General features: G+C 57.5%; 1 protein-coding gene across 1 annotated transcript in view; it reads right to left on the bottom strand.

The window, feature by feature from the left end:
* Positions 1–21,474, bottom strand: part of LOC136571091 (Fc receptor-like protein 2) — a 40,543-nt gene extending 19,069 nt beyond the window's left edge. Inside the window, 11 exon segments of the mRNA XM_066571460.1 lie at positions 14,731–14,740; positions 16,057–16,134; positions 16,218–16,529; positions 16,619–16,888; positions 17,262–17,309; positions 17,312–17,564; positions 17,653–17,894; positions 18,103–18,333; positions 18,422–18,442; positions 18,736–18,817; positions 21,457–21,474. Of these exon segments, the coding sequence (XP_066427557.1) occupies positions 14,731–14,740; positions 16,057–16,134; positions 16,218–16,529; positions 16,619–16,888; positions 17,262–17,309; positions 17,312–17,564; positions 17,653–17,894; positions 18,103–18,333; positions 18,422–18,442; positions 18,736–18,817; positions 21,457–21,474 (1,565 nt within the window).
* Positions 21,475–22,096: the final 622 nt, after the last annotated feature.

Raw genomic sequence — 22,096 nt, 5'->3', positions numbered from 1 at the left:
TCATGGGATTTTGGGAGAATTTGGGGGCGATTTTGGGGTCTCACTCCATCCTTTCCCACAGCCCGAGGGCCGCTCCAGCCCCATCGTGCTGCTCCACGATGTCACCAATGTCACCGCCACCCCTGGAGCACTGCCCTCGCTGTGGGACAAACCCAAAACCATCCAAGTCATCATCATCAGGGACCTGATCTGGGAGCACATGTGAGGTTCCCAAAATCCAACATTTTTCCCCCAACATCTGCTATTTCCCCCCCGCCGCCCCCACCTCAAAATCTGGGATTTTTTGCCCCAAAATTCGTGATTCTTTCACTGAAAATTCAGGATTTTTTTCACTGAAAATTCAGGATATTTTGCCCCAAAATTTAGGAATTTTTTACCCAAAATTCAGGATTTTTTCATTGAAAAGTCAGGGGGTTTTTCCGGTTTTTTTCCCTCCAAAATTCAGGATATTAAAAAAAACCCCGATTTTTTTGGCTGAAAATCTGGTGGTTTTTCCCCCCAAAATCTGGGATATTTTTCCCCTGTCACTGATCTTGGCCCATGTCCCTCAGAACTCCCAGGGATCGACCCCTGGCCTCGCTCATCATCGGCACCGATGAATTCCAGCGGATCCAGGAGGAGGCTCAGCCTCCGCGGCAGCTCACGGATCGGCTGCGGATCCTCAAATCTCACCAGGACACGGCTTTTGAGGGCATCTCCTGATTCCCTGAGCCCCAATTTCCCAATCCCAAATTTTCTGATCCTCATTTTCCTGATCCCAAATTTCCCAATCCCACTTTTCCCGATCCTGATTTTCCCAATCCTGCTATTCCTGGTCCCAAATTTCCTGAGCCCGATTTTCCCTATCCCAAATTTCCCAATCTCGATCTTCCCAATCCCAAATTTTCTGATCCTGCTTTTCCCGACCCCACTTTCCCTGATAGCACTTTTCTGATCCCAACTTTCTCCCAGTCCCGATTTTCCCAATCCCACTTTTCCTGATCCTGATTTTCTGGATCCCGTTGCTCCTGATCCTGATTTTACTGATCCACGGAATGCCCCGGGATGTCCCTGGGAATGTCGCCAGGAATGGCTCTGGGAATGTTCCCGGGAATGCCTCGGGATGTCCCAGCGATGTCCCCAAAATGTCCGCAGGCTGTCCCGGGGACATCCCTGGGAATGACCCCCAGGAAGACGCCGGGAATGCCCTGGGCTGTCCCTGCGATGTCCCTGGGCTGTATTAACATTGTTTGTGATTCTCTTTATGGTACAGGAATCATTGAGAGAATTCAGCACTCATTCCTGAAGGAAGTCTCTAACAAAGTTCTTTTTCTGTTATTACCCTCTCTGTACAACTTTTCACTTCCCAGGTCTCAGCAATACAACCTTCTGCACTTTGGATCACACACCCCTCTGCCTGGACCTGCACTGGAAGGTGATGTGAAGGCGGATGGCCTCGCCATGACAGTCACTATACCACAAAAGTTAGGGCAGGCCAAACTTTCTCATGATTTCTACCATCAAAATGCCCGAGCACTGGGAAAACAATTCCATCTGACTTTGCCACAAGCACGGGATGTAGGGAATCCTTGCTCACAGTGTCAGCAGACTCTTTCTTTGCCACAAATGTTAGGTACAAACTCACTAGGGTTGAAACCTAATGACATCTGGCAAACAGATGTAACACACTTCTCGAGCTTTGGGACTTTTAAATATGTCCATGTTTCTCCTGAGACCTTTTCTGGATTCATAGTAGCAACAGTACACAAGGGTGAGAAATCCATGGGAATTTGATGGGAGTTTCCCATGCCATGGGAATTTGATAGAAATTGGGGAAGGGAACTGAAGGATTCTAAATGCCTGGAATGCTTTCATTCCTTGGGAATATTGGAGGGGAACTGCAGGATTCAAAATTCCCAACGTCCAGAATGCCAGTATTCCATGGGAGTTCCATGGGGAATTTGGGAAGGGAGCTGAAGCCTTCAAAATTCCTGATGCCCAGAATGCAATTATTCCATAGTTTTGGTGGGAATTTGGGAGGAGAACTGGAGCATTCTAAATTCCCGACACCCAGAATACCCTTATTCCTTGGGAATTTGGGAGGGGAACTGAAGGATTCCAAATTCCCTGTGCCCCGAATGCCATTATTTCATGGGAATTTGGGAAGGGAGCTGCAGGATTCAAAATTCCCAATGCCCAGAAGGCAATTATTCCATAGTTTGGGGGGAATTTTGGATGGGAACTGGAGGATTTGAAATTCCCAATGCCTGGAATGCAGTTATTTCATGGGAATTTGGGAAGGGAACTGGACGATTCTCAATTTCTGATGCTCGGAATGCAATTATTCCATGGGAATTTGGGAAGGGAACTGAAGGATTCAAACTTCCTGATGCCCAGAATGCCGTTTTTCTATGGGAATTTGGGAGGGGAGCTGGAGGATTTGGGATTCCTGGTGCCCGGAATGCAGTCATTCCATTCTCCAGTTTTGGTGGGAATATGACATTGGAGCTGGAGGATTCAAACTTCCTGACACCCAGAATGCTGTTATTCCATGGGAATTTGGTGGGAATTTGGGAGAGGAGCTGGAGGATTTGAAATTCCCAACACTTTGAATGCCATTATTCCGTGAGCATTTGGGAGAGGAGCTGGAGCATTCAAAATTTCCAATGCCCGGAATGCCATTAGTCCATAGTTTTGGGGGGAATTTTGGAGGCGAACTGGAGGATTTGATGCCTGGAATGCCATTATTCCATGGGAATTTGGAGGGAGAGCTGGAGGATTCAAATTCCTCATGGCCGGAAAGCCATTATTCCATGGGAATTGGGGAGAGCAGCTGGAGCATTCAAAATTCCCGATGCCTGGAATGCCGTTATTCCATGAGAAATTGGAAGGTAAATGGGGGGATTGAAAATTCCTGACATCTGTGCCTCTCATGTGCCTTTGCAGCTGCCAAAAGTGCAGTTTTGATCTGTGCTGATCATGCTTGTGCCAAACATTGGCACCAGTGCTTGTGCATTTTGATGGAAAAAAGCATGACTCAGTTTTGCTTGTTCAAAATGTTTGGCAAAGTGTTTGCAAAAACCATTGTCAGTTTGTCGGCTCTCGCATTTCCTTCTGCCTGCCATGAATCCTGGAAGTGAGGAATGAACCCTGATATGAGAGACAAAATATTGGTTAGTTCTGAGTGTCAACATTGTAGAAAGACATGAAAGCCAACAATATCATTTGTAACATCCTTTAAAACTGATGCTTCTATTCTTTTAACAATACTAGCACTATAAGATAAATCTGGAATTAAATTCAAAAGTTCTGAAAAGAGCTGAAATGCTCTAAACTACTGCAGCCAGTTCAACAATCTGAGGAGAGCCCTCTATTGTTTGAACATCTGACTCCCATGTTTGTGTTGTTTGATTTTGCCATACTATTACTGATTTGTGTGTTTTCCCTGCTCCATCAGTGAGGAGAGTTATAGCACTTAAAGGCTCCTCACTTAGCATGGGTTTTTCTCTAAAACTTAATTTAGCTTGCAACAATTTGTGGCCTGGGTAATGAATAGAACAAACACCTGAATAATTTAGCAATGCAATTTGCAAGTCTGAATTTTGCAAAGCCCAATCAACCCTTTTCACAGGTAAATAAATAAATACAAAATCTTGGCTTGCCATCGTTAGCAATCTCGTTCTGGCTCTAATTATGATTTCAGCTGTCATCTCCATGGTTGTAAAAATTGTTTTTGGAGACCTATAAGGAAGAAAAACCCACTGTGCGATTAACAAAGGATCTTTCTCAGAGGTGTTCCATTGAAAAATGAGACCATAAAGTTGCATTTTTTCTCCTAACACTGCAAGAAATGCAGTGTCTACGGAATTTATTTCTAGCTTTACAAGAAAAGAGTAAGATGTTGGAGTCAACCAAACTAAGGCATAGGGTCAGCTGGACTTCACACCAAACAAACCAAGCCTGATCTTCAAGGTCTGGGAAACATTCATCTAAATCAGGGCAAGCCTCAGATCTCCTCCCAAGAGCCTTTGGAGTAGTTATGCTCATTAGTCCAAGTTCCACTCCCCTATTGGTTACATGTGTTCCATATATAGTATGGTTTCTAGAATGTTCCACCCCCAAGACTATATATTGTTACCTCTTCCTTGTTTCTGGCCCTTGGAGCTTCTCCCTATGTTGTGTTCTGTTCCTAAGCATAGTTCCCATTTTTATTTCTCATTAAAAGTAATTTCCTTGTTGGGCACTCCATTGTTCCCTCTCCTTCTCTCCTATTTTGCACCACGTTCACCCTGAAGTCAGGGGCCCCAAAGGTTTGTCACAGCCACCCTCACTGCGACAGGCAGTGCCCGGAGCGCTGTCAGGCAGTGCCGGGATCCCGGCTGTGGTTCTGGTCCCCACAAGTGAGGAATGGCAGCCCCAGGCTCAGACCCAGGCAGAAAGTCAACCAAGGGAGAGCAGAGGGAGGGCACCCTTCCAGTCTCTCTTGGGCATGGCCGCAAAACAGCCCCTGCTGCTTCTTCCTCCACCTGTGTTTGGGCTGTGCAGGTGGCAGAGCCAGCCAGGTTGTGCTCTGTGTTCCAAAGCCTGTTGGGAGCGGGCATGAAAAGCGCTGTGTGCACAGCACAGAGTCCTGGAAGGTGCTGGCAAGAGCATCCTGCAGGAACAGGGCTCTGGTCCCTGGCCAGGAACAGCCTGGTTTTGGTGCTGTGAGCACAGGCAGGAGCTGAGGCAGGTGAAGAGGCAGCGGGCAGCTTGTGTTTGTAGAGGACCTGGGGCTGCACGTCTGAACCTGCACCTGGAAACTCACTTGGGGGAATAGGAGCTAGAGCTGGAGTGCCTGTCCTGAAAGGACCTGAAGTCATTCAGCCTTGCCAGCTCTTCTTAAGGGTGTGTTGGTGTTCCCTAGGAAAGCTGCACATTTGGGGAAATGCCTTTGGAGGAAAGGGGCTTGTTCTCAAGGAAAGAGCTTCCCAGGGAGCTCCCAGTGAGGCAAGTGTGAGTGTCCCCCTCTGGCTCTCTTCTGTGCTCCTTTCAGTCCTTGAGGCCTGTTGAACTTGGCAGAGGGGCAGGGAAAAGGCAGTGAAGTGTAGGTTTGGCATCTGCCTGGACCTGTGGAAACCAACCCAAGCACCTGCAGCAGGGTGTGTTACCCCCTTTGGACAAAGGTGTGAGCAGGAGCATCTCTGTCCAGCCATGAGCCCCAAAGCACTCTGTGAGAGCTGTGAATTAAAAGGCATTTACACACACACTTTTCACATCTTTCCTGTCTGCTGTGTTTCAACTCTGGGCAATATGCATTTGCCTCCTGCTTGGTGGGAGCTGCTGTGGCCCAGGGCAAGCACAGAGCACGGATGTATGGGCCAGGGAGTGCGGAGAGTCTTGGCTGATCTTGGTGTGTCCCTGGCCTAGGAAAAGGCCTCCCAAGGTGTCCTGCTCATTGGCTCTCTCTGTGCATCTTGGAGAGAACAAGGCAGGGATTTCTGGCAGCTGGGCATCAGCCAGCCTTAAAATGGGGGTGTGTGGTGGAGTGAGCCCAGCTGAGACAGGCTGAGAGCAGCCCAGTGCTCCTTGCTCCTCTCTGCTGAGCCGGGAGCATTTGTCTGCTTTCAGCATGGCCCTGGCTGTGTGTCAGGGCTGCTGCGTGGACACGAGACAGCCGGTCCTGTCCCGCTGGGTGCCGGCGGTGCCTGGCAGCAGCCCTGCATCCACATCAGGATGCTGGCCAAGAGAGGCCCTGGAAGCTGAGGCAGCTGATTTGAAGCTTTTGCGGATACGCACAGGGGATGGCCAGCAGCGTTCCCTCAGGATACAGCAGTGCTGAGGGGTCTCCCCAGAGCTGCCTGATGCCACCCACTTCTTGTGGCAGCAGTGTCTTTCCTGTGGGATGTTCTAGCTCCCCCAAGAGTGAAGAAGGAGCTGGAGAAAGAGCTTGCCAGGCTGCTCTGGATCCTTTCCCAGCAGGCCTGCCAGAGTGGAGAAGTGCGAGCTGAGCGCAGATGTGCCCATGGAAGAGCCGTGCACGGGAAGGCTGGCTGGGAAGGATGATCCAGGAACCATAGGCCTGGCAGGCTGGCTTTGCTCCAAGCCAGGGAAGGCCTTGGAGTAGATCCTCCTGAGTGCCATCCCACGGCAGGTGCAGGGAAGCAGGGGCCCTGCTGGAGGCTGGGAAAGCTCTGCGGAGGGACGGGCAGAGCTGGGGGTCCTGGCGGGCTGTTGAGGGCTTCTGTGGGGGTGTTTGGGGGGTGGGTTTTGAGGAAGGAGTTTTCTGGAAGGTGAGAGGTCTGGGCTTGAATTTGAGTCCCTTTGAAGGCAGCATCTGTGCTTTGGCACAGCTTTGGTTCTGGAGGGCAGAAAAAATCTCTGTGACTATTTCTTTTCCTGGTCCTGTTTCTCCTGCAGGGAACAAGAGGGGAGAGCTGTACTTTCTTGGCCACTTAGATATCTGTACTGGGGGAGGATTAGCCCTTTTGCCATCTACTCATTTGTTTGGGTTACTCTTGTAACACTGAGTGGTCTTTCATTTCTTGAGAGCTTTTATTCCTTTAAGAGAATGAGGAGATGATAATCCCTTCTTGGAAAGCACTTGCCAATCATAGAATGGCCTTCTTTTTGGCTCTGTGTAGTGTTATGTTTGGTCAAGTGACTTCCAGTGGATGATGTTAAGGCAAAGGAGTTGCTGCTTTGAGATGGGAAGAAACTTCCAAAGCATTCCCATTCTCGTGGCTATTAATTGGAGAAGTTTGCAACTTTTGGAAGTACTTGAGTTGAGCAATGGGAAGTAAAGCTTTCCTGAAGTGAGGATTCTTAACTGGCCCGAGCCCACAGAGCAGGGCAGCATTTGCTGATGTTTGGAGCAGTTGCAAGAGATCCTGTGGGGCTGCCTTAGACACCTGGGTGCAGGGATTGCTTCCAGCCTGGGCCACTTTGGCCGGGCTGGGGGCGGCCCCAGGGCAGGCGGCAGTGTGTGCAAGGGCCCTGGCTGGCACGCTGCAGCAGGGTCAGCGTTGCATGGAATGGAAGCCGGTGACCAAGGGCCCTTTGTGACACGTGGGAATCAGAAGCCTGCCCGGGTGCTCGGAACAGGCGACGGGACAGAAGGGGACAGAGCGGTGCCGTGAGGAGCCCCCGCACAGCTCGCTCGTTCCCGTCTCAGCCGGAGCTTTTCCGCAGCGTCATTCCCGCAGCTGAGCTCGAGGCCAGCCTGCGGGACTCTGTGACTCGGAGCTTTTCTGAGGCGTCTGCCATTCCTGTGGCCAGCGCCATCAAGTCCAGACGGTGGGATTTGGTCACCTGAATGGCTTAGGAGGAGTCTCCTGTCATTGTGGCAGGAGCCCTCAAGACCAGAGTGCAGGACTTGCTGTCTTGCAGCTTTCCTGAGGCTTGTCTGTCACAGGTGCCTTGAAGGCACAAGTGCAGTTGTTGACTTGGCGATATCCTGAGGCATCTCTCTTGAAGGTGCCCTCAAGAACAGACTCTGGCATGGCAGCCAGATTGCCCAGCTTGTTGAAAGTGTTCAGGGGGGAAAAAAAGAGAAGCCCTGGAGCCGCCCCAGCACAAGTGCCTGAAGACCCGGAGCAGATCCAGACGCTGCAGGATGGTGAGTAGCAGAGCTGGGCCACAGGGCTGATGGCTACAGCCAGCTTGGCCCCATGCCATCCCATGCCATGCCCTGGGGACATGCCCATGGACAGGATGGACGAGGGGCAGAGCAGACAGCCCACAGTGGCCGCGCTCCATCGCCTGGGTCATGCCGGGGCTCTCCCTGCCTGGGGAGCGCAGGGCTGGGCTGTGTTCTCCGGCCTCTCCCGCAGCCCCTCAGCTCTGGCTGCGCTCGCTCTTTGCCAGGTGCAGCCCTGGAGAAGACACAAGAGCAGGAAGCTGGCCGTGGCCGCTTGCGCAAAACCCTGAAGGTACCTGCAGTTACCCCCGGCTGGGCTGGGCCTGCTGTCCCTGCTGAGCCCAGCAGCACGCTTGGAGCATGCCACGGAGCATGCCTGGCTTCCCTGCCCTTTATTCTCCTGCAGATGTTTGGGAAATTGCTGCGCATTCGACGACGTAGAAAGGTGGGCCCCACAGCAGCTGAGGGCACAGCCCAGCCTGCCTCGGGGCTGACCGAGCTCCAGGCAGAGCCTGATGTCAACCCAGATTGGGCTGAGCACTCAGAAGACTCTGAGGCTGCAATGAACGAGGACAGGGCAAAGGCAGACAAGGCAGCAAGTGAGGATGTGGCCGTGACAAACACCAACACCGCCGAGACTGAGGACATCTCAAATACTGGCAGCAGGTCCACTCTCACTGGCATTCATGCTCCCACTAAGGATCTTTTGGAGGACAGTGCTGCTCCTTCTCAGGAGCAGGTAAGCAGCCTGGGGCCGGGCCTGGAGGCCTGCCAGGATGGTGTGTCCCCTCAAGCCATGGTCCCTGGGCCCCTCAGCCTTTGATGCCAGCAGAGTGTGGCGGGAAGGGAAGCACTTCTTGGGGGAAGCTGGGCAAGTTGCTCCCTTGGACAGCACTCCAAATCTCCCCCATGCCTCCTCCAGGTGCCGGCCATGGTAAGAAACGTCCACCAGACTCTACTGTCCCATGGCACTGTGGATGCCAGGCTGCACAGCCACATTGTGAGGCTGGCTGAACAGCACCCTGCCGACGTGGTGCTGACCCTCCTGCGCTGTGCCCCAACATGTGACAGGTACGGGGCCCACGTGCCTGGAGAGCTCAGGGCTCAGCAGCCTTTAGGGCCCGTGGCCCTGCGCAGCCTGTGCTATGGGGTCTGCCGGACAGGCAGAGAGGTCCAGGAGCCTCGGGCCCCTCTGTTTCCCGAGCCTGCTGCCAATGCTCCCCCCTGCCCCCCAGGGCACCGGGGCTCTTTCACCTGCACTCGCACAGCTGCACAGGGCACGGTACTGTGACTGAGATGCCCCTGACACAGAGATCTGATCCCACAGAGCTGCTGCGAGGATATGGAGGAGCATTGGCTCGTCAGGAGTAACAATGGAGAAAGTGCTGCCAACACTGGTCCATGTAATGGAGGATTGGCCACTGCACAGCGCATGCGCCTCTGATGGGGACGACAGGGACGTTTTTGCCCTGGCTGTGAGTTTCTGGGCCCATGCTCGCCGCCAGGTGGCCTCTGCAGTAGCTCTCAGTGCTCTCAGTGCTGGAGTCACTGGGCTGAAAGCTGGGCTAGGGGCAGGCTCAGGGGGCACCAGGCCCGCTGCTCCTCCTGCATCTGCCCTTGGGCCCTGCCCCATGGACACCTTGGCACTGAGCGCTGTCTCTGGCTGCTTCTTTTGCAGGCAGCTCTGGTGACTGTGCAGGTGCCCGGGTTGCTCAAGGCCATGATCCCTTATTCTGAGCAACTGTTTCTGGCACTGCTCTTCCATATTGTCATCACTACGCAGCAGCCGCCAGCAGAGGAAGTTGATAGCTTCTGGAGAGCGTGCCAGGAGGAGCAGCGCCTTCCCATCACGCTTAACAGGTGCCAGTCCTCCTGTCCTTGCCATGCCCTGGTGGCCAGCGCCAGTGCTCCTAGTGTGACCTGGGCTTTGCTCTGCACACAGGTTTGCAGTGCAGGCCATGAAGGTTCTGCTCTGCCGACTGCGGTGTGAGCACGTGGTGATGTCTATGGAGCGCAAGTGTGCCTGGGAGACGCTGCTGTGTGCTGACACCCAGCACTATGCCATGGCTCTGCTGGCCAGGTGAGACCCCCTTGTCCCCGCTGTCCCCGGCATTTGTGCCCTGTGCTCCAGGCAGTCCCTGTGCTCATGGGCCACAGAGGCTCGTCACTGAGGGACGGCCAAGGAGGCTGAAAAAGCCTGGGAGAGGAGAGTGCCCAGAAGGGGCCGCCTCCCAGAGCAGCCACATCCCCTGCAGGGATGCTGGGGAAAGACCAGGCCTCTGTGAGTCAGTTCTGGGAGAGGTTTGTCCCCCACCTCAGGCTCTCGGTGCCTTTTTTCCCCCTGCCAGGGAGATGCGTTATGACTTGAGCCCACTGTGTTCCCATGTGGCATATCGCCTTCTCCTGCTGCTCAGCAGTGAGAAGCCAAGCTGGGATCTGCCCTTGCTGGCATTCCTTGTGGAGGTGAGCCTGGTGGCCAGCAGTGCCTGGCTGAGCTGCCTCGCAGCTCTCTGGCCTCTCAGAGCCACAGCTGCCTGGGCCAGTGCCCACGCCCTGTGCTGCTGCCCGCGCCCGGCCCTGTGCGGTTCTGGGCTCCTGCTGGATGGCTCCCCTGTCACTGCCCCGTGCCTTTCAGGTCCTCGAGTGCCTGCACTTGAGGAAATGTGCTGGCACTGTTGTGAAGATGATGTCAAGTTGCCTGCAGATGGAGTGCAGGGAGCGGCGGCGCCTGGCGCTCAGAGGCCTGGTGGTGCTCAGCAGGGAGCCGTGGATGGTGAGAAGGGGGCTGCGGCTGAAGCTGCGCTGTGGAAAGCAGCCCCTTGGGCGTGCAGGGCTTCAGGAGCTGAGGCAGCTGCTCCCAGCTCTCCTGCCTCAGCTGCCCCAGTGCTTTGGCTCAGGCCTTTGGCCTGTGGGCCCTGCAGCAGCAGCAGCAGCAGCAGCAGCAGCAGCAGGGTGGGCTTGCAGTGCCAGGGCGGTGTTGGCGGTGCAGCCGTCCATGGCTTTGCAGCGCAGCCTTGTGTTCCACCCAGGCCAGGAGAATGTGCAGCCTTTCTGAGAGCCTTCTGGAGCTGCTGGGTGAGGCCGATGGAAAGGTGGTCAGCATGTCCATGCATGTGTTGACAAATGTGCTCCAGGCAGACATGCTGGTATCCAGCACCACTGCCCCCAAGCTGGCTGAGGCACTGCTGCTGCTCTTTGACCACGTAAGGCTCTGTGTCCCCAGCTGCGGGCACTGGCTGCTGCCCAGAAACTTTAGCCAGGTGAGCGTGGAGTATTTGGTGTAAAGGCCTGATCCTCTTGCATTCCTCCAGGACAACAGCCATGTGCAAGTGCTCTCCCTTGAGCTCTTCTTCAGGGTCATGGAGTTGGTAGTGGACGAGGGGAAAAAGCCCCTTGCGAAGGTTTTGAGCCAAAGCCTCCTTCCACTCTTCTTCCAGTGCCATGATGAGAAGCGGTGTGTGGCAAAGGTGAGGTTTTGTGTGATGCTGGTGGATCTTGGGGAGGGGGCTGGGCTGCCTCCTGCCCTGGCACCTCCAGGAGTGCAGCCTGGTGCAGGCCTTGGCACAGGGATGTGGGTCCTGTGCCTTGGCCCGTGGGGCCATCTGTGGGTGTCTGGTGCCCTGCAGGCCTCTCGGGAAACGCTGCTTGGTGTGGCCAAGTTGCTGAAGAGGAGGAAGCTGAAGCAGCTGGTGAAGAAGGGGCAGCTGTCAAAGTTCAGCGAGGTGCTGGTAAGGAGGGCCTGGAAGCCCCAGGCTGAGGCTGGAGAAGGCCCCTGAGGGCGGTGCTCAGGGTGCGGGGCTGGCAGCTGTGCCCCTGGCCGCTGCTGCAGGCAGAGGCCGCGCGGGCTCTTCTCCAGGCTCCCGTGGGCCCGAGGCGGGTGCCCATGGAGCCCCGGCCTGGCGGGGCTGCGGGGCGGCATGGCGGCTCCCCGGGCAGCAGCCGTCCCTCTGGCCCCTCCCCTCGGGAGCCCTTGGCCAGCGGCTGCTATGGCCGTGCCTCAGGGCTGTGCGGGCAGGGGAGGCCGGGGCTGGGCGCAGGCAGCGCCCGGCCCAGGGGCTGAGCCCGCGCCAACGCTTCCCACCTGCCGCTCTCTGCAGCTGGCAGAGGACAGGAGCCGAGCGGCCGAGCACCTGCGCGGGGCCTTGCGCTACCTGCAGAGCCCACAGGAGCCCCTGCGAGAGGCGGCCGTCAGGATCATCGGTGAGTCCCGAGCCCGGGCTCCCTCCCCGGGCCGCCGCAGCTCGGCCCCGGCCCCGCCTGCTGCCCCGGCAGCGCCGGCCGGGCCCGGCGCCGTGGAGCCCCGGCCGGGCTGGGCGCTGCTGCCGCCCTCTGGCAGCCGCGCCCTGGGGCGGCAGCGTGCGGCAAGGGCCCGGGCTGAGCCCTGCCGGGCCAGCAGCCCGTGTGGCCGCGGCGCCGGCAGCGGCGCTGGCAGGGAGCTGCGCCGCTGGGGCCGTGACAGGCTCTGTTTTGGCAGGGATGGCCGGGATGGTCATGAGGGGCCGCAAGGAAGAGCTCCAGCTCCTCAATGAGGGTGAGTGCGGGCAGCGGGCTGACAGCGGGGGCTGCCGCTGGGGGAACTGCAAATCCTGCCCTGGCTGCGGCAGGCTTCGCTCCCTGTGTGGACAAGCACAGAGAGATCTCAGGGAGACGCGCAGGGGAGATTGGTGGCCAGCACCTTCTAACCCATCCCATTGTCTCCTGCTGCCTCCTGTCCATGGCCAGAATTAGGAGCTATGGCCCTGGCAGGAAGGCCTCCTTGGCTACGTGCAGATCCAGGCTCTGACCGTGGCTCTGCTCATCTCTCTTGCAGCCCTTCAAGGCCTGAGAAGAGATGACAGCCCTTCCCAAATGAACATAGCGCTTCAGCAGAGCATCATGGAGAGATCTGCAGAACTCCGTTTATCTGGTGGCTCAGAAGAACCATTGCTGCTAAAAGGCCTAAAGACACCATGGAAGAGGAGATCACCTGGAGAGACCAGAAGAGACCAGGAGAGACCAGCTGGAGCTTCAGGCACAGCTGATGATTGGCACAGCTGAGCCTGTGGGAAGTTGCCATAGCTCCTGCCTTCTCCCTGCCTGTTGACAACTGCGTGCCTCCCCAGCCCTCAGACCCTGCCCGTCCCCTTTCTTCCCTCACCACTCCTCCCTTTGCTTGGCCTTCCGTGAATAAACAGTTTGGCTTCTTCTCTTTGCCCACATGCCTGTGGAGGTGAAGCAAATCCAGGGCCCTGGGTCACACAGGCCCCTGCTGCCGTTCTCTGCCACACCGTGTTTTGTGCACAGAGCCAGAGGAACAAGGGCAGGCCAGGCTGGAAAGGTCCCTGTGCTGAAGGTGCAGTTGCAGAGCACTGTGCGGTTCCAGATCTTGCTGAGCACACTGGAGGCCAGCAGTGGCACAAGGAGCCTGTGTGTCAGGACCAAAGTGGTGTCTAAGGCCCTGCCATATTTGGTCCGCTGTTGTGCGTGTCAACAAGATAATGAAGAACAGACAATGAAGGAAACCTTATGGTTTAACTGGTGGGAATTTGACCCTTGAGGGAAACAATGGACTGGTCAATGGATGGGAAGCTGTGCCACAATGGCGCTGTGGTTGGCATGGAGGGAGTATCACAAGTCATTGCAGCCTCATCTCACTCACTGGCCAAGTGTGAGATGACGTTGTAACTGGAAAAGCTCCATTCCAGAGGAGGAGATGACAGGCCTGGCCATGGCACAGGCACTGAATCATCCCCAACACACGCAAAAACCTTCCCGGCAATAAAGGAAGCTCTTGTTGGGCAGAGCTGGGGGCATCTGACCCCCAAATGGTATCAAATACTGCCTTGTGTAGCCCAAAAGCCCTGTGAGAGGCAGCGGAGCCCTGTGCTTGTGCACAGGGATGCTTTAGGAGCACGGCTGAACTTCAGTAACTCCAGCTACAATTACAACACCTCCTTAAGAGTGTGAGCTCCCAGAGCGGAACAGGTGCATTGGCCCAACCAGCTGCAGTTTTGCCCCATTTTGCCCTCCCAAAGCACTGCTTCCAGCCCAGGCTCTCCCTGTGCTCCAGGTGCAGCTGCAGAGCCCTTGGGGCTGTGGCTCTGCCCTCCTCCTCCTCCTCCTCCTCCTCCTCCCCCACCCCCGTGAATACTGTGTGGGGATCAGCAGTGGCCCAGGAAGAGCAGGAAGTCCAAACGTGCTCTGGAGCCCCCGGACGAGCTCTGGCAGAGTCAGCACCGAGCACCAGCTTTCCTCAACATCGCAGGGCAATTCAACATTCCCAGAGCTGCTGTACGAGGGCTGGAAAAGGAAAGAGGAGTGAAAGGATGAGGGTTGGCAGGAATTGTGGCACAAAGCCACCAGAGATGCTGCTGTGGACCCGAGACCTGCCTGGGGTCGGGCGCCGCCTTCCTCCCATTCGGGATCATGGAGAGCGGTCGCGGGTGTTGTGCAGGGCGTGTGCCTGGCCCCGGGACACTGCTACGCTGCCACTGGGCACTGGGATCCAACCTGCTGCCTTGGCAGCTTCTGCCCGCTGCCGCTGGTGGTGCCGGGACCGATTGGTGGCCGTGAGTTTGCAAAAGGAGCGATTTGCCCTCCTCCCTCCCGGCCGAGGCCGCCATGGCCCCTGAGGGGATGGAGCTGGAGCGGGGCGCCCCCTGCTGGCCGGGAGTGCTCCCTGCAGCGCCCCCTGCTGGCCGCGGTTATAACTGCCACAAAAACCAACAGCGCTGAGCGGGAGGGAAAGTTCTGCGTTTGTGTTGTTGGTTCTGTTCTGCTTTATAAATTTCCTAGTAAAGAGCCCTATTACTTTTCTTACACTTTTGCCTGGAAGCCTCATCATTTTTGAAATTAAAACAAATTTTAGACATGTGTCTTCTTTCGATTCCAGGAATGTTCCCACTTTCCATGGCAGATATTTCTCATTTAAATGAGTTGCCAGCTCCTGGGTTCCAGTGTGGATGAGACAGACAACCCAAGAGCAGACACGGTCAGGGAGTTGGCCACCTCATGGTCTGCCTTTTGAGCCATTAGGGCCACCAAGGGCCCTCTCCCCAGCGGGCACTTCTGGTCATGTGGACACTCAGGAGCTGGCTTTGGCAGAGTGTCACGCTGTCCCCAATGTGCCAAGGCTGACAGACTGATTGACAGACGGGGCTCTGTCTCACCAAAAGCAAGGCCTGACCCAACCCTGCCACACACAGCTGTTCCAAAATGTCTCCAGACATCAAACTTTTCCTGTCTCTGACACCTCACCCTGTGCCATGGCCTGATCCCGACTGCCCTGGGAGAGGGGGAGCCCCTGGAACCCCCCCAGGGCCTTTGTTACATCCATGTGTGGGGAACACAGCAGAGGAGGGGTTTGGTACAGGGGAGAGGAGAATCCAGAGCCTCCTGAAGGCCACTTCAGAACAAGGAAGGTCCAGGGCCCTGCAGGTTCCCCTAGTGGAGAAAATGTGCTGGGGCAATCATCTGGGATTTGCCTCTATTTTGGGGGCTTTCCCAGGAAATCATTCATTTTCTGATCCTTTGGACTCTGAACCTTGTTGCTGTTTCTGTTGGTTTTATTCCCTTACGTTGCTGTTTCAGGAAATTGTTCTCCTCTCAGCCCTTTGGCATCTTTGTGCCCCCACGGGAGCAGGAGGGGCAGTTTTTAGTGGCAGCACAGACATGAGTGGGTGCCCATGGGTGGGGACCCCCAGTGCCCCCAGTTCCCCCCAGTGTCACAGCACATTCCCGTAGATGTCACCGGGTTCCCGTGGTCGCCCCTGGAGTCCCCGCAGCTCCGCGTAGGTCACCTGGGGATCCTGGAGAGTGGTGGCACGGGGGGACGCTGCAAGAGACATGGGCTGTGGGATCTGGGTGGGGTGACACTCGTGGGTGACGTGTCCCTCTGCGTGTGTCCCCCCCGTACTCACCCCCTGCCCTCTTGGTGACCACGACGTGGGTGTACAGCACCTCCCCCTCCTCTGGGGGGGCCGGGGGATCCGGGGGGGCCCTGGGGGAATAAAGGGGATGTGGGGGAGGGAATGGGAGATCTTGGGGGGTTCGGCTAAAAGGGGAGAGTGTGGTTTGACCTCCCCATTCACCTTTCCTGGTGCTTCCTGGCAGCTGCAAAAGAAAGAGAGGAGGAGTCACTGTGGGGTCCCAGGGCCCTGACCCCTCTCAGGATTGCTGAACCCCCATGGGATGCCCAAGCATCCCTGAAACCCCCCAGAATCTGTGAACCTCTCAAGTGGCCCCAACCAAGTCAGCCTCAAGCACCCAAACCCAGCTGGGACAAAGACCATCAAACACCCCCAGGGCCCCTGAAAGAACCCCCAACATCCCTGCAGGACCATCCAGCAACTGCCCAAACCCTACAGGACTCCCAGCCAAAGTCACATTTCTGGGGCTGTGGGTGCCGCCCTATCGCTCCTGAACTATGTGGGCCTCTACAGCACCCTGGGACCCCCATCTCCGTTGTCACACACCGACACAGTGCCACCGGTGCCAGGCCACAATGACACCCACGAGCAGGAGCAGGAACAAAAGGGCCCCACCAATCCCTGCAGCCACTGCAAGAAACAGAGGGGGACACATCAGAGTCACCCATCACCCCCGGGGTCTTGCATCCCCGAGTAACCCTGTGTGATTCCACCTGTGACCCTGTGTTTCCCTGTGTCCCACGCTGTCGCCTCCAGGGCCAGCTCAGGGCTGAGTGCCTGGAACACGCGGTGCCCGTCCTGTCCCAGCTGGTTGGTGGCCATGCACTGGTAGGTGCCCGAATGTCCCACATCGAAGGCCCTGAGCTCCAGGAGGGGACCCTGGGCCACCTCCTTCCCGTTGTGCAGCCAGGTGAAAGTGACAGGGGCTGAGCCCACCTGCACTGAGCAGCGCAGGGTCACGTTGTCACCTGCATGCACCTGGTGTGATGGGGGACTGGGGATGATGGTGGCATTGGCCACAGGCACTGTGGGGACATAAAGAAGGCTGGCACTGGGTGAGGTGGGATGGGGGTGCTGTGGCTGGGGTCAATCCCAGCCCGAGGGTCCCACTCACCCAGGACGGTGACATTCAGGGGGTCACTCTCGGCCATGCTCTCCCCATTGCTGACCCGGCACCGGTACTGGCCGTTGTCTTTGTCCTCAACGTGGTGCAGCTCCAGGTGGGGGCTGGTGCCCAGCAGTGCCCCCGAGCCCTCCCGGTGCCAGGAGAAGGACAGGGGACCTGTCCCTGTGGCCACCACGCAGCTCAGCACCAGGCGGTCCCCGAGTGCCACCTGTCCCCTGGGGGGCTGTGCTGACAGGGACACCCCCGAGAGCGGAACCCCTGTGGGAGGGGGTGACAGAAGGGGACAGTGAGGGACCTGGGGTGTAAGGGAGGGGAAGAGGGATCCCAGTGAGGGAGAGGGGGCGAAGAGACTGGGGGGTCTTGAAAGGGACTCCAAGGAAGGATGAGGGGGTCAGGGAAGGGACACCTGGTGAGGGAGGGGGCTGAATCCAGGGAGGGTACAGGGACCCAAGGGAGGGGATGGTGAGACCTGGGGAATGTGATGGGACTTCAGAGAGGGGAGAGGGGATCTCGGGAGGGGTGAAGGGACCCAGTGAGGGATGGGGTCTCCTGGCACTGATGGAGGTCCCCAGACAGTGATGGGGGACCCAAGCAGACTGTGAGGGCTCCCCATGCCCATCCCCGCACTCACTGTGCACCGTGACACAGAGCCGGGCTCTGCTCTTCCGCACGACCTCCCCTTGGAGTGCACCTGGCAGCTGTAATTCCCCGAGTGGGAGACTCCCAGGGCGGGCACCAGCAACTGCAGGGACCCCTGCGGGCCCCCCACCACCTGCCTGTCCCTGTAGAACACGTTCAGGAGAGGGACTTGGGGCCACAGGGGGCTGGGGGTGCTGAAGCAGCTGAGAGTCAGGGGGGACCCCTCGGTGGGCTTGGGGCGACGCTCCAGCACCAGCACCGAGAAGAGCTCAGGGAAGGAGAGGGGAGGTGAGGACTGTGACTCTGAGTCTGCTGGGAAGGGGCTTTGGAGGTGTCAGGAGATCAGAATTCCAACTGTGGGGGTGCTCACCGTGCACTGTCACTGTCACTGCTGCTGACCGTGAAAGAAAGGGCTTCACCAAGCCACTGCAGCTGTAGTGACCGCTGTCGTGCAGCTGCAGAGGGGACAGGGACAGCTCGGTTCCCCTGAGGGACTCCCACAGATTCTTCTCCTCCCGGTAAAATCGCACCCTGGTGACCGGGTTGTCCCGCCGGCCCCGGCAGCGCAGGGTCACTGTGTCCCCCTCCAGCAGTGCCCGTGCTGGCACCTGCAGCACCAGCTCATCTGTGGGACAGGAGGGTCCCATCTCAGTGAGAGGCTTGAGACAGGTGCAAGGAGGGTCCCCATGGCACTGGGGACATGTGGGTGCACTGGGATGAACTGGGATGTTCCTGTGTGCAGGGCACCACACAAGGGGTGTGAGGCCACCCACAGATTGGAGCCCACCCAGATCTATCAGTGGCCACCCAGATGATTTAAGATCCCCACTCACCATCTAAGACTCTAACGGGGGGGCTGTGCCCACTGCCAGGTCTGTAACACGTGTAGGTGCCACTCTCAGTGACACTCAGGTGGTCGAGTCCCTCCTGCCCCCAGTGCTGCCCATCCTTGTACCAGGTGGTGGCACCGGTGGTCCCCAAGCCCTGGCAGGTCAGGGTCACCCGGTCCCACAGCACCGCCGGCCTCCAGGGGGGCTCCACCAGGAGCTGGGTGGTCTGGGCACCTGTGGGTGACAGGGGACTCCAGCCTGCCAGGGCCAGTGTGGGGCTGGGGACAGCGGGGTGGGGCCATGGCATCCCCCGAGGACTCACCAGCGAGGCCGAGGGTCTGGGCTGGAAGGGAGAAGGGACAGGGCTGGGTGGGGGTGGCATTGCAGGGACAGAGGCACTGGGGGCACAGGGTGTGGGAGATGTCCCCAAACTGTCCCCATAGGGGACAGCAGTACATTCCTGTCCCCCTTCCTCTATCCCCACAGTCACCCCATGGCTCTGGTGACCTCATGCTCTGGCTCTGCTGGCATTGGAGTCCTCAGGGGACCCCGCAGCCCCTCTGTGCCCCCTCCCCTCCCCATCCCCGGGGTGTCAGGCCCGTGCCCAGGGCACTCACCCCACAGGAGCAGCGCCACCTTCCCGGCCATCCCGGTGTCCCCAGCCATGTGCCCTGGCTGTCACTCGCTGCTGTGGCCACCGCTCCCCTGGCTGGCGGCTCTTTGGATGAAGGGCAAGGAAGCAAGGTCACGTCTGTCCCCATGTGTAGGTGGCCCTTGGTGGGGGCAGGGTGGCCACAAACTGGGGACAGGCTGGGGACAAGGCTGGGTGGGACAAGGTGGGACATGGAGTTCCCAGGAGGGGGGGCTCAATGGGTTTGGGGAGCCAGGGATGGGTGTCCAGGAGAATGGGGGGTCCCAGGGATGGGGTCCCTGAACAATGGGGGTCCTGAAGAGGTGGAGTCAGCAAGGATTGGGGTCGGGGGCATGGAAATGGGGATCCCAGGGCTGGGGAGACTCAGGAATAGGAATCGTGATGGAACATGGGCTCCAGGGATTTGGAGTCGTGGGATGGGGGTTCTTTGGATGTGGATGATGGGAGAATGGGGGAGCTGAGAGGATGAAGGTCCTGGGGGATGGGAGATTTCAGGGCTTGGAATGAACAGGAGAGGGTTCCTTGGGAATCGGTTCCTGGGCCATGGAGATCCTGGGGAATGTCAGTACAGGGATGGGGCTCCCAGGCAAGGTGGGACATATGGAATGGGGGTGCCATGGTTGGGTTCCCAGGGGAATGGACGTGCCAGGGATGGGCAGTGGCTTGATGGACACAGGGATCTCAGCTCCTTCCCTGGGTGCCTCAGATTTTGGTGTGACCCAGGGCCCAGCACTGCCCCCCCTGGGGTGCTCATTTCCTGTGCAGGCATCACATGGGGGTCCTGGGTAGCTCTGCCTCTGTGCCCTCCCCTGCCCTTGACTTTTTCCTCTCTTTATTTCTCTTTTTTCCTTATTTTCCTCACTTTTTTGCCAGGTGCCCTCTGCCCCCGTTCCTGGATCAGCAATCCTGGGGAGCACCTGAGCAAGGAATGGATTGGGGGGAGCCAGGGGAGGAGGAAAATGGGGAACAGGGGGTGCAGGGAAGGGTGGGGAGGCTGTGGGGGATGGAGGTGTTGGGCTGTGCCCCCTCAACACTTTCACTTTCCTTTTCCTGGACAAGAAGGAAGAGGCCGTTTGTGCTGAGAGTCAGATGGGAAAGGGGGGGTTCTGTCCTGGGGGGGCACATCCAGAGGCTCCTGTCCTGGGGGGATCCTGTCCCAGGGGGTGACACATCCTGGCATGGGGGGTCCTGTCCCAAGCGTTGGCAGTTCTGGAAATGTCCCTGCACATTCCTGGCCGGGTGCCTGTCCCAGGGGTGGCACATCCTGGGGACCCCTGTCAATGCAAGGGTGGGGCCCAGCCATGGCCCAGCCCCACTGCACAGGGATGGCCATTGCCCAGCCCTGCTCTGCCCAGCCCCAGGTGGCTGCCAGCACCTGAGGGTTCCCCCTGCCCCCTTGGCTTTGATTCTGGCAGCTTTAGAGCTGCTGCAGAGGTGAGAATTCTGTGGGTGGAAAAAGGCCCTGCCTGTGGTTTGCTAAGCTCTGCAAGAAGCACAAAGCCCAAAGGGAGCCCAAGCAGTGGCTCTAGGAGGGCCTTTGATGGTTTTCAGAGCAGGGCTGGCTGGAAACCCCCACTGCAGAGGCGACTGTGAGGGAACGAGTCCGGAAATGCAGCAATTGATCATTTTATCCCTTGCCCCAAGGGACTGAGAAAACCACAAAACTACTGTAAAGACAATAACAATCTGCTCAACAACCTGACTGGAACGCTCCTTCTTGAAAAAAATCTGCAGACTTCTGGAACATCATGGAATGAATATTTGGATTTGGGCTCTGGCCACCAAAGAAGAGGGAAAAGTGTGGAAATATTGAGCAGGGGCTGCACACGAGGGGCTGGGGAACAGGGGTGTCACAGCAGGAGCAGGGAGTGCCCAGGCAGGGGAATTCAGGGCAGGCTGGAGTGGATTTACCAGGGAATCAGACCCTGAGGCACACAGGGGCATTTCCACAGATTCCTGTGCACTGTCCCAAGGATGGACAGAGCTTCTCCCCTTCCTCCAAGGGAAGTCAAACAAGTTTCAGGTTAGGAATGTGAAAAATGGGAAGAGTTCCTAAATATGGGCCAAGAAAAGGCTTCCTTAGGGGCTGGGTTGCTGCCCAGCAGGCAGGGAGCAATCCCATAGAGCTGTTGGACACTCAGGGAGATTCCACCCTCTGTGTTATCCACAAGCAAACGCTGCTGTGGGATGCACCAATGGGCTCCTAAAGGGAATCAAAAAGTCTCATTTCATTGTGATTTGTGTTTTATTGTGAGGGTCTTGTTGAGAAAGCAATGGATTCTATAAACCAGAGTATTTTATACCTTGCCAGATTGATTTTTCCTGAGTTTGTTCTTTATTGGGGAAAAAAAAAAAGGTGTGGGGAAGATTTTTGGTTTTATTCTATGGATGTGTAATTTTGTCTGAACCAATTGGGTATCAAGTGTTGCCTGGGATGGCTGAGCCAGGAAATGGGGGGACCTGACCCAGGGGTGAGTGGGGCAGGGACACAGAGACTCCCAGGACAGCCCTGGGGTGCCCCAGGGTGGGGACTGTGCTGGGCTCTGAGTCACCCCAAAATCTGAGGCACCCCATGAAGGAGCTGTGACCCCCGTGCCCACCCAGTCACTGCCCATCCCTGGCACCCCCATTCCCCTGGGAACCCAACCATGGGACCCCCATTGCCTTGGTCTCTCCTCCCTGGGGACCCCCATCCCAGGACTGACATTGCCCAGCACCACCATTGCCTTGATCCCATCCCATGGGCTGCATCTTCCCCAGAGCCCCTATTCCTGAGGGTCCCCTTTTTCCCCCTGCATCCCCAGCCCTGGCACCCACACACCATGACCCCAAATCCCTGGGGACCATGTTCCCACAGCACCCCCATCCCTGAATGCCCCCAGGCATGGAGACCCCAACTCCACTGGACCCTCATTCTCCTGGACACCCATCCTTGGTTCCCCACATCCCCTGAGCCCCCTACTCCTGGCAACAGCATCCCCCACCATGTCCCCAGGCTGTCCCCACCCTGCCCACAGCCTGTGCCCAGCTTGTGGCCACCCTGCCCCCACCAAGGGCCACCTACACATGGGGACGGACATGACCTCGCTTCCTTTCCCTTCATCCAAAGAGCCGCCAGCCAGGGGAGTGGTGGCCACAGCAGCGAGTGACAGCCAGTGCACATGGCTGGGGACACCGGGATGACCGGGAAGGTGGCGCTGCTCCTGTGGGGTGAGTGCCCCGGGCACGGGCCTGACACCCCGGGGATGGGGAGGGGAGGGGGCACAGGGGGGCTGCGGGGTCCCCTGAGGTCCTCAAGGTCAACAGGGCACAGAGCCCAGTGTGACCAGAGTTGTGGGGTGGCTT

Source organism: Molothrus aeneus, unplaced genomic scaffold (assembly GCF_037042795.1).
Source record: "Molothrus aeneus isolate 106 unplaced genomic scaffold, BPBGC_Maene_1.0 scaffold_60, whole genome shotgun sequence".
Lineage (NCBI taxonomy): Eukaryota > Metazoa > Chordata > Aves > Passeriformes > Icteridae > Molothrus > Molothrus aeneus.
The sequence above is the reverse complement of the archived record's forward strand: the minus strand, read 5'-3'. Positions and strand labels throughout refer to the sequence as shown.